The following is a 12136-nucleotide window of genomic DNA, read 5'->3' as shown; positions in this document are numbered from 1 at the left end:
GTGTGTCCAGCATATTACCCCCAGTGTGTCCAGCAATCTGCCCCAGTATGTCCAGCTTTGCCCCCAGACAGTGTGTCCAGCAATCTTCCCCAGTATGTCAAGCATATTGCCCCAGTGTGTCCAGCATATTACCCCCAGTGTGTCCAGCAATCTGCCCCAGTATGTCCAGCACTGCCCCCAGTGTGTCCAGCAATCTGCCCCAGTATGTCCAGCACTGCCCCCAGTGTGTCCAGCAATCTGCCCCAGTGTCCAGCTTTTTCCCCAGTGTGTCCAGCAATCTGCCCCAGTGTCCAGCATTGCCCCAGTGTGTCCAGCAATCTGCCCCAGTGTGTCCAGCATTGCCCCCAGACAGTGAGTCCAGCAATCTTCCCCAGTATGTTAAGCATATTGCCCCAGTGTGTCCAGCATATTACCCCCAGTGTGTCCAGCAATCTGCCCCGGTGTGTCCAGCATATTACCCCCAGTGTGTCCAGAATATTACCCCCAGTGTGTCCAGCATATTACCCCCAGTGTGTCCAGCATATTACCCCCAGTGTGTCCAGCATATTACCCCCAGTGTGTCCAGCATTTCTCCCAGTGTGTCCAGCAATCTGCCCCAGTGTGTCCAGCATATTACCCCCAGTGTGTCCAGCAATCTGCCCCAGTATGTCCAGCACTGCCCCCAGTGTGTCCAGCAATCTGCCCCAGTATGTCCAGCACTGCCCCCAGTATGTCCAGCAATCTGCCCCAGTGTCCAGCATTGCCCCCAGTGTTCAGCATTGCCCCAGTGTGTCCAGCAATCTGCCCCAGTGTGTCCAGCAATCTGCCCCAGTGTGTCCAGCATTGCTCCCAGACAGTGAGTCCAGCAATCTTCCCCAGTATGTTAAGCATATTGCCCCAGTGTGTCCAGCATATTACCCCCAGTGTGTCCAGCAATCTGCCCCAGTATGTCCAGCATTGCCTTCAGACAGTGTGTCCAGCAATCTGCCCCCGTGTGTCAAGCATATTGCCCCAGTGTGTCCAGTATTGCCCCCGGACAGTGTGTCCGGCAATCTGCCCCAGTGTGTCCGGCAATCTGCCCCAGTGTGTCCGGCAATCTGCCCCAGTGTGTCCGGCAATCTGCCCCAGTGTGTCCAGCATATTACCCCCAGTGTGTCCAGCATATTACCCGCAGTGTGTCCAGCATTTCCCCCAGACAGTGTGTCCAGCAATCTGCCCCAGTGTGTCCAGCATATTACCCCCAGTGTGTCCAGCAATCTGACCCAGTATGTCCAGCACTGCCCCCAGTGTGTCCAGCAATCTGCCCCAGTATGTCCAGCACTGCCCCCAGTGTGTCCAGCAATTTGCCCCAGTGTCCAGCATTGCCCCCAGTGTGTCCGGCAATCTGTCCCAGTGTCCAGCATTGCCCCAGTGTGTCCAGCAATCTGCCCCAGTGTGTCCAGCATTGCCCCAGTGTGTCCAGCAATCTGCCCCAATATGTCAAGCATATTGCCCCAGTGTGTCCAGTATTGCCCCCGGACAGTGTGTCCAGCAATCTGCCCCAGTGTGTCCAGCAATCTGCCCCAGTGTGTCCAGCAATCTGCCCCAGTGTGTCCAGCAATCTGCCCCAGTATGTTCAGCACTGCCCCCAGTGTGTCCAGGAATCTGCCCCAGTGTGTCCAGCATGGCCCCAGTGTGTCCAGAAATCTGCCCCAGAGTCTCCAGCATTGCCCCAGTGTCCAGCAATCTGCCCCCAGACAGTGTGTCCAGCAATCTGCCCCAGTGTGTTCAGCATATTACCACCAGTCTGTCTGAGTCAGACATAAAGAAAAAAAAAAGTAAAATCCTCACCTCTCCCATTCCCAGCGCAGGTCCGGTGCATTCAGCGTCTCTCCGGCTCTGCAGCGCTCAGGACAGAGACACTGAGTGCGCAGTGATGACGTCATCGCACCCTCTGCCCTGAGACGTCGCAGAGTCAGAGGGCGCTGAAGATGCTGCAGCTGCTGCAGGAACCAGGAGAGGTGAGTATTAGAAGGGGGGCCCAATGCCAGCGCTGGCATCGGGGGGGCCCTGGTCGTGGCGGTGGTCGGCGCCGCCCGAAGATTTAAAGGGCCCGCGTCTCTCTTTTTTTTTTTTTTCCTTCCTCCTCCTCCTCTCTGGGTCGGAGCCCACCGGGCATTTCACCGGTATCTCGGTGGGCCAGTCCGACGCTGTATGTGATATGGTGTTAAAGGGAACCTGTCACCCCCAAAATCGAGGGTGAGCTAAGCCCACCAGCATCAGGGGCTTATCTACAGCATTCTGGAATGCTGTAGATAAGCCCCCGATATATCCTAAAAGTTAAGAAAAAGAGGTTAGATTATACTCACCTAGGGGCGGTCCCGGTCCGATGGTGTCGCGGTCTGGCGCCTCCCATCTTCATCAGATGACGTCCTCTTCTGGTCTTAGTTCTGCGGCTCCGGCGTACTTTGTCTGCCCTGTTGAGGGCAGAGCAAAGTACTGCAGTGCACAGGCGCTGGGCCTCTCTGACCTTTCCCGGATCCTGCGCACTGCAGTACTTTGCTCTGCCCTCAACAAAGTACCCCTGCGCCAGAGCCGCAGCGTGAAGACCAGAAGAGGACGTCATCCTTTGAAGATGGGAGGCCCTGTGTAATAATTATAGGGGATAACTCAGGAGACTCTTTGTGTGGAACAAGACAACTACAGGACACAGTTTTATAAGTGGTAAAGTCTATATTGTCACACGGTGATTCAAACAGGTGCAGAGAGAAACTCAAGTCCACAACACTTGGTGCAAATAATAAACGTAGATTAGCAGTCTATAGGAAACTTCAGAGAAACAAGCAATCAAGCAGAAAGTCTATGAAGTACAGTTATACTTGAGGATACTTGACATGAATATATCCTTGACTTAGTCCAGACACAGATAGATATGCTTATAAGGCAGTTCAAATCATATCTTAGCTCAACCAGGGTGGCCTGGTTAATAGGCTCAGGTTATTGCAGCAGCAGCAGCTTACATGTTCAGCAAATGCAGATGGAAGTAAACACGAGCAGCAGATGAAGGAGGATTACTGGAGACTTGTGTATGCAGCAGGAACTCAGAGCAGAGTAGCAGGATCACCACACAGGTTCACAGGAGCAGGTGTATAGCCAGGGAGTAATCAGAGGTCACGAGCTGGATGCAAGGCAGAATAATCTCCTAATACCTTCCAGGGACGTGTTGTGCCACCTCCGCAGCCTGTGGTGATTGATGGGCAAGAAAAATTTGTGGTGGAGAAAATTATTGATTCCAGGATTCGCAGGAATCGGCTCCAATATCTGATAAGATGGCAGGGATATCCCCCTGAGGAAGACTCTTGGGAACCTGTGGAAAACATCAATGCCCAACAGAAGATTTCTCATTTTCATCAGAGATTCCCTGAGAAACCAGGTCCAGGATCATCCTGAGGCCGCTTCTAAGGAGGGAGTAATGTCAGGACTCTGAACATTTTTTACCTTTTGTGCATAACTGCCCTTTTCCAACATGACGTCTTTGGTCTCATGTGCACACTTGTCTTCCTGCTATAAAACTCCACCCCAGCCTTCAGTCTGTGCTAGAGTATTCTGCCTTGCATCCAGCTCCTGACCTCTGATTACTCCCTGGCTATACACCTGCTCCTGTGAACCTGTGTGGTGATCCTGCTACTCTGCTCTGAGGTCCTGCTGCATACACAAGTCTCCAGTAATCCTCCTTCATCTGCTGCTCGTGTTTACTTCCATCTGCATTTGCTGGACATGTAAGCTGCTGCTGTTGCAATAACCTGAGACTATTAACCAGGCCTCCCTGGTTGAGCTAAGATATGATTTGAACTGCCTTATAAGCATATCTATCTGTGTCTGGACTAAGTGAAGGATTTATTCGTGTCAAGTATCCTCAAGTATAACTGTACTTCATAGACTTTCTGCTTGATTGCTTGTTTCTCTGAAGTTTCCTATAGACTGCTAAGCTGCGTTTATTATTTGCACCAAGTGTTGTGGATTTGAGTTTCTCTCTGCACCTGTTTGAATCACCGTGTGACAATATAGACTTTACCACTTATAAAACTGTATCCTGTAGTTGTCTTGTCCCACGCAAAGAGTCTCCTGAGTTATCCCCTATAATTATTACAGGGGCTAGATTATCCTGTAATAATTATAAGTTATAAATAATTAAAATTTATAAGTGGTAAAGTCTATATTGTCACACGGTGATTCAAACAGGTGCAGAGAGAAACTGAAGTCCACAACACTTGGTGCAAATAATAAACGCAGCTTAGCAGTCTATAGGAAACTTCAGAGAAACAAGCAATCAAGCAGAAAGTGCAGGGAGAGAAAAGGAGATGCAGGGCCTGGTGCAGGAGAAGAGAGGAAGGGGCAGTGAGGGCAGGAGAAGAGAGGATGGGGCAGTGAGGGCAGGAGAAGAGAGGATGGGGCAGTGAGGGCAGGGGGCAGAGAGGAGAGATGCAGGGACACGGGGGAGGCTGGATGGGGCAGAAGCTGCTGGGAGAGCAAAGGAGATGCAGGGGCTGGTGCAGGAGAAAGAGAGGACAGGGCAGTGAGGGCAGGAGAAGAGAGGACGGGGCAGTGAGGGCAGGAGAAGAGAGGATGGGGCAGTGAGGGTAGGGGGCAAAGAAGAGAGATGCAGGGACACTGGGGGAGGCCGGACAGGGCAGAAGCTGCTGGGAGAGCAAAGGAGATGCAGGGGCTGGTGCAGGAGAAGAGAGGACAGGGCAGCAAGGGCAGGGGGCAGCGAAGAGAGCGCAGGAGCACTGCCGCCGGATATTTAAATCTGGCTGGGGCGTGCTCCCATTTGCCCACGCCCCCACTCCCATTTGGCCAAGCCCCTGCCTGCACACATGTCGGCAGGGTGCATCACCTACAATCCCGGCATGCACACATCCCTGCTCGCACCATGGCATGGCGGCGGGGCGCTTTGAACTTCTGGACGCCTGTACTGATATGATTATATCAGCGCTGTCGCCTGGACCCCTGCAGCAGAACAAAGAATCTCATTGATCCTTTAACCTGATAGTGTGGCCATCTACAGACGTGGTAATTAACCATGTCAGCATATAGCCAGAGACAACAGATGGACATCCAGGGCATGTCTGCATGGCCTATGGAGGGGACACTGCCACATATGGGGGACATTATAAAAGGGAATATGGGGGAAAATTATATATATATATATATATAATATATATATATATATATACATACACACACATATATATATATACTGTATACATATATAAATATACAACCTTGGGCACTTCTCTTTACAGTTCCAAAGACTTTTGAATCGGGAATACTATGGATTCTTAAACTGCCCACACTTAAACCGCAGGGCCTGAATGAGAGCATTGACAATGCGACATAATAGGGGTATTCTTTTTTTAATAATCCTTAGATATTTTGGTTGTTGCCATGTATGTTTATTTTTCTTTATATGTATTTTATTGTGCATCCAATATGCATTTTACATTTATTTGTATTGTTTTGTATAAGAAGAAAGGTTTCAATTCCACCTCTCATGTCTCCCTTTTTCGTCATAGATTGTAAGCTTGCGAATCTATGTGTTTATTGTTATGCTGTAATGTATATTGTCTCTACAATTCTCCTCTAAAATGTAAAGTGCTGCGGAATATGTCGGCGCTATAGAAATACAATTATTATTAATACAAAAAACTGTGCATCATAAGCGCAGTTTAATTAATGAATTAAGCAACTGGATTAGCGACGCTGTTTTGGAGGATATAGAATATCCACAATGTATTATTTGTATATGCCTAAGGAAGGAGCTGGTTCACATCGGAAATGTGTAGAATTTTAAAATTAAAACCGTTTTTTACATTCATTTGTTTTGATACCCAACTTTATGGCTCAGCACTTGGCAGCCATAAATCTTAAACACTTCAATCTACACTCACTGTCTGAATCCCTTCTCCCTCTTACAGGCATAAGTTCTCTACACAATGCTGATGCCACAGCTGCTCTATATAACACCACAATAGCTGTAGTTTTGGAATCGGTTGCCCCTCTCACACATACCACAGCTTGCAGAATCAACAGACAGCCGTGGCACACCAGCCGGACCGAAGAACTGAGGTGAGCTTCCAGGGCTGCTGAGTGGAGATAGAAAAGATCCAACGAGCACTTTATCGCATTCAAACAGTCCCTCACTACTTTCAAGGACAAACTCGCCACAGCTAAATAAACCTACTTCTCATCTCTCATATCCTCCCTGTCTCACAACCCTAAACAGTTATTCAACACCTTCAATTCTCTCCTTCGTCCCCCTGCACCTAGTCCCTCCCCACTTTTCTCAGCTGAAGACTTTGCCTCATTTTTCAAGCAGAAGATTGATAACATCAGAGACAGTTTTGGTCAACAACCCCCAGAGCCCTTCCTCCTAACTGCCCAGCCCTCCACCTCCAAAACCAACTTCTCCACCATTACAGAAGATCGACTCTCCACTCTACTCTCAAGATTGCATCTCACCACCTGTGCACTTGACCCATCCCACTTCATCCCAAACCTCACCACAGTCTTCATCCCAAGCCTAACCCATCTCTTCAACCTATCACTAACAATTGGTGTTTTCCCCTCAAGCTTTAAACATGCCTCAATCACACCTATCCTCAAAAAGCCCTCTCTTGACCCATCCTCTGTATCTAGCTATCGCCCTATATCACTTCTCCGCTATGCCTCAAAACTACTGAAACAACACATCCATCTTGATCTGTCCTCCCACCTCTCTTCTTGCTCCCTCTTCGACCGCTTATAATCTGGCTTCTGGTCACACCACTCCACTGAAACTGCCCTAACTAAAGTCACCAATGACCTATTAACCGCCAAGGCCAAGCGACACTACTCTGCCCTCCTCCTCCTGGACCTGTCTTCTGCCTTTGACACAGTGGACCATTCCCTATTATTACAGACCCTCTCATCCCTTGGCGTCACAGACTTGGTCCTATCCTGGATCTCGTCATACCTAATAGACCGGACATTCAGCGTCTCCCACTTGCACACCACCTCCTCCCCTCACACTGAGGCCCCTGATCATGTGACCCCTGACTACTCCCCTCCTGTGACCTCATCACAGGTCCTGTGCACAAAGAGCAGCCATATATGAGGATTGTGGCTCTGCAGGTGGAGGGTCCACACCAGAACTGTAGCAGGTAAAGACCCCAATATCCACAGGTGTCCCTTCTAATTGGGGGGAACTATCACCTCTAATAATCCTCGGACAGTTCTGACAAACACGGAAAAGTGCCCCTTTATGGAGGTGACAGAAAGTCTATTTAGTCCCTTTAGCTTCATAGTATCAGCTCTAATCCAATGGTGAGAGAGCGATTTACCCTGAAGAGTCACAGATTGTGGGGTTGTTGTAATATGTTATATTTAGGGGGTTTGTGTTGTCTCCTTATAAGAATCACAATGGTTTTGTTCCTTTTCCGCTGAAAGAAACAAACGACCCAACTATGAAAGACGGGAAACCTGTATTACTCTCATAGTACGGGGCCTCCACACAGTATTGTCAGGAAACCTTCATATAGACGGCCGGTGGTGATGGAGTCAGTGACGGACTCTGGACAAACAGGTTTCTAGAGCCGTAGTAGAAGATGAAGATGTCGTCCTCATCATGAAGTAGTTATTTCTCCTGTCACGTGTAATGAATATCTCCTGCAGTATTACTAATGCCGATTCCAGTGTCGGTAAATGAGACGAGAATTAGCGTTATGGAAGATGAGTCTATGAGGAACGTATTCAGCTGCCGACTCCGAGGAAGAAGCTGCTTGTTGTCTGTGGTCTAAATATATAGGTTTTATTAGTAGATGTCAGGGAAGAAAGCGGTATATAGTAAAATAATAAAATACCATTACTGCTTGGGTCCTCACCGGTCTCTGTATTTCTTGGTCATTCCCAACGAACTTGTAATTCCTATAGTCATTCAGTTGCTGAAGCAGTGAGTAACATAGCCAGTCATTGGGAACATGGAGGAGATGTCTTAGTCAACAATTCAACCTATGTTCCAGTCCATACAAGAGAATACAACATCTACACGATCTATTTCCTCATTTGTTTCCCTTATTATCTCCAGTAATTGTATTATTACACAGGATTTTTATGATGTTACATCGGCTCATCTTCTCATTCAGATCTCTACAATAGTGGATCATCTCAGTGACCATCCTCTTTTTTAGAGAATTTTCCTGATTTACCCATTAAGGATGGATATGGACAGAGACAAGATGGCGGAGAGGATATTACACCTCACCCTAGAGATCCTCTTCCGTCTTACTGGAGAGGTGAGAGATTCTGATGACGTCACATTACATCATTCTTATCTATGGGAATAACAGATGGACAGAACTGGAGAGGTGAAGACTCTGGAAATGTCTGTAGTGAGATTTATTAATGTGTCTCTCCATAACCAGGAATATACAGTAGTGAAGAAGACCTCTAGTGAGCGCTATCAGGACCCTGTGTCTGAGGGATGGGGAAGACCCCTGAGCCCAATCACGGGGCCTCCACCTCACCCCCTGATACATGAGGACATCAATGACCAGAAGATCCTAGAACTCACCTACAAGATGATTGAGCTGCTGACTGGAGAGGTGACACTGTTGGGAATGCTGGAACATTAAACTGTAACACTATGAAGGGATCGGGGGATGACGGTATCATTGTATGTGTCAGGTTCCTATAAGGTGTCAGGATGTCGCTGTCTATTTCTCCATGGAGGAGTGGGAGTATTTAGAAGGACACAAAGATCTGTACAAGGACGTCATGATGGAGGTTCCCCAGCCCCTCACATCTCCAGGTAATAGACAGGACTAAATACACACGGCCTATAATTATCTATATGTAAAGAATGAATTCAGTCCCTGTATGTGATTCCTCCAGATCTATCCAGCAAGAGGACAACACCAGAGAGATGTCCCCGTCATCTTCCAATGGACTGTAAACAAGAAGATCCCAATGTTCCTCAGTATCATCAGGTAGATGGAGAGAAGGTGTCATGAGATCTCCCGTATGATGTGTAGACGGCTGTGAAGGTCTTGTGCTCAGTCTTGTTTTATCCACCAGTATTATATGTTTTATACTTGTGTAATGAGAACGGTGGAGATGGCAGGATTAGAGCTGATCATAGATGTGAATTCTCCATCTGTCTGTGACTTTTACAATATTTGTTTCAGGGTGAAGATCTAACCCATATTAATACTACAGAGACATATGTGAGGGGTGATGAGTGGTATAAAGAGGAGATTTGTACATATGACTACCCAGGTGAGTAGTGCCTAGAGATGAATGAGTATTTCAATGTTCGGTTCGGATTACATTCGCCGAATTTGCAATATTCGCCGAACATTACCGAATGCACACATCAATGGGAGGCAAAAACAAACGGATGCACAACACCTTAGACTGGCCCTGAAATGCTGCCAAAACACATCAAATGAGTGACAGAAACCAGGAAAGTGGCTTCAATTCAACCACAGCACAAACTGCAGCATGGAACTGCAGCTATCAGCCAGGCATGAGGTGCTGGGGTCTGGGACAGCATTTACAGCTTTCAGTTATTAATAATAATAATAATAATAATCATCATGTTAATTGTATATAGCTCTAACATATTCCGCAGTGCTTTACAATTTGAACACATTATCATTGCTGTCCCCGTTGGGGCTCACAATCTAAATTCCCTTCCAGCATGTCTTTGCAATTGAATGTCACAGTAAGATGAGGTGGGTTAGGGGTCGGTGTAGAGCCACTTTGCTGGGAGTCCTGATGCCACATGCAACACCTCTACCTACTTTCATGCTGAGGCACACTCAGGTGGCACAAATGTCATAGTAACATGGTGACATAGTTAGCAAGGCAGAAAAAAGGCATTTGTCCATCCAGCTCAGCCTATATTCCATCAGAATAAATCCCCAGATCTATGTCCTTCTAAAGAACCTAATAACTGTAAGATACAATATTGTTACGCTCCAAGAAGACATCCAGGCCTCGCTTGAACCCCTCGACTGAGTTAGCCATCACCACCTCCTCAGGCAAGGAATTCCAGATTCTCACCGCCCTAACAGTAAAGAATCCTCTTCTATGTTGGTGAAAAAACCTTCTCTCCTCCAGACGCAGAGAATGCCCCCCTGTGACCGTCACCTTTCTTGGTATAAACAGGTCCTCGGAGAGATATTTGTATTGTCCCCTTATATACTTATACATGGTTATAAGATCGCCCCTCAGTCTTCTTTTTTCTAGACTAAATAATCCTAATTTTGCTAATCTCTCTGGGTATTGTAGCTTCCCCATCCCCCTTTATTAATTTTGTTGACCTCCTTTGTACTCACTCTAGTTCCATTATATCCTTCCTGAGCACCGGTGCCCAAAACTGTACACAGTACTCCATGTGCGGTCTAACCAGGGATTTGTACAGAGACAGTATAATGGTCTGATCATGTGTATCCAGACCTCTTTTAATGCATCCCATGATCCTGTTTGCCTTGGCAGCCGCTGCCTGGCACTGTCTGCTCCAGGTAAGTTTATCATTAACGAGGATCCTCAAGTCCTTCTCCATGTCAGATTTACCCAGTGGTTTCCCGTTCAGTGTGTAATGGTGATATGGATTCCTTCTTTTCATGTGTATAACCTTACATTTATCATTGTTAAACCGCATCTGCCACCTCTCGGCCCAAGTTTCCAACTTATCCAGATCCATCTGTACCAGAATATTTTCTTCTCTTGTATTGATTTGCTTTACATAGTTTTGTATCATCTGCAAATAACGATATTTTACTGTGTAAACCTTCTACCAGATGGTTAATAAATATGTTGAACCGAATAGGTCCCAACACGGAGCCCTGCGGTACCCCTCTAGTCACAGCGACCCAGTTAGAGAATATATCATTTATAACCACCCTCTGCTTTCTATCACTAAGCCAGTTACTTATTCATTTACACACATTTTCCCCCAGACCCAGCATTCTCATTTTGTGTACTGTTATGAACTGGTGGTTAAGGAGCAACATGGGACGAGCTCTGGAGGAGGTGGTACCTGTACTGACCGCAGTTCCTGAGCTTAACACAACACTAGAAGTAGCCGTGGGATGTTCTTGTCACTCCCTAGACACCTCGTCACAGCCGGAGGACTAACTACCCCTAAAGATAGAAACAGGAAAGCTATCTTGCCTCAGAGAAAATCCCCAAAGGATAGACAGCCCCCCACAAATATTGACTGTGAGTGGAGAGGGAAATGACATACGCAGAATGAAACCAGGATGAAGCAAAGGAGGCCACTCTAGCTAGATAGAATAGGACAGAATACTGTGCGGTCAGTATTAAAAAAACTAGAAAAATCCACCACAGAGTTTACAAAAATCTCCACACCTGACTAAAGGTGTGGAGGGTAAATCTGCTTCCCAGAGCTTCCAGCTTAACTGAATAAATCCATACTGACAAGCTGGACTAGAAAAAACATAGAAAGTGCAGAACGATAAAGTCCACAAAATGTGGACTGCAAAAGAACAAAGCAAGGACTTATCTTTGTTGAACTGGTCAGAACATCAGGGAAATCCAAGCAGAGATGTGAATCCAACCAGGAACCATTGACAACTGGCACTGGCTGAAGGATAGAGCCAGGCTTAAATAGCCGAGCCAGAATAGACGATCAGTGAAAGCAGCTGCTGACTGCTAAATCCAAGGAGCAGCCGTTCCACTTAAAACCACCGGAGGGAGCCCAAGAGCAGAACTCACAAAAGTGCCACTTACAACCACCGGAGGGAGCCCAAGAGCGGAATTTACAACAGTACCCCCCCTTGAGGAGGGGTCACCAAACCCTCGCCAGAGCCCCCAGGCCGATCAGGACGAGCCAAGTGAAAAGCATGAACCAAATCGGCGGCATGAACATCGGAGGCAACAACCCAAGAATTATCCTCCTGGCCATAACCCTTCCACTTGACAAGATACTGAAGCCTCCGCCTCGAAAAACGAGAATCCAAAATTTTCTCAACCTCATATTCCAACTCCCCCTCAACCAACACCAGGGCAGGAGGATCAACAGAGGGAACAACGGGCACCACATATCTCCGCAACAAAGATCTATGGAAAACATTATGGATGGCAAAAGAGGCTGGAAGGGCCAAACGAAAAG

At 47.3% G+C, this 12136-nt stretch overlaps 1 protein-coding gene across 4 annotated transcripts in view; it reads left to right on the top strand.

Moving 5' to 3' along the window:
- The window catches only part of LOC143766430 (uncharacterized), a 63305-nt gene that overhangs the window by 23462 nt on the left and 27707 nt on the right, over nucleotides 1-12136 (top strand). For 2 of the 4 annotated variants that reach the window (XM_077254108.1, XM_077254107.1), the window contains exons 2-7: nucleotides 5937-6087; nucleotides 8187-8291; nucleotides 8421-8600; nucleotides 8683-8806; nucleotides 8890-8984; nucleotides 9183-9273. In XM_077254108.1, the coding sequence (XP_077110223.1) occupies nucleotides 8214-8291; nucleotides 8421-8600; nucleotides 8683-8806; nucleotides 8890-8984; nucleotides 9183-9273 (568 nt within the window). In that variant the 5' untranslated portion in view covers nucleotides 5937-6087; nucleotides 8187-8213. Of the gene's footprint in view, nucleotides 1-5936; nucleotides 6088-6145; nucleotides 7161-8186; nucleotides 8292-8420; nucleotides 8601-8682; nucleotides 8807-8889; nucleotides 8985-9182; nucleotides 9274-12136 lie in introns of those variants that run through there. The other 2 variants (XM_077254110.1, XM_077254111.1) reach the window with 2 other exon arrangements.

The sequence above is a fragment of the Ranitomeya variabilis genome, chromosome 4 (assembly GCF_051348905.1).
Source record: "Ranitomeya variabilis isolate aRanVar5 chromosome 4, aRanVar5.hap1, whole genome shotgun sequence".
NCBI classification, from domain to species: domain Eukaryota; kingdom Metazoa; phylum Chordata; class Amphibia; order Anura; family Dendrobatidae; genus Ranitomeya; species Ranitomeya variabilis.
The sequence above is the reverse complement of the archived record's forward strand: the minus strand, read 5'-3'. Positions and strand labels throughout refer to the sequence as shown.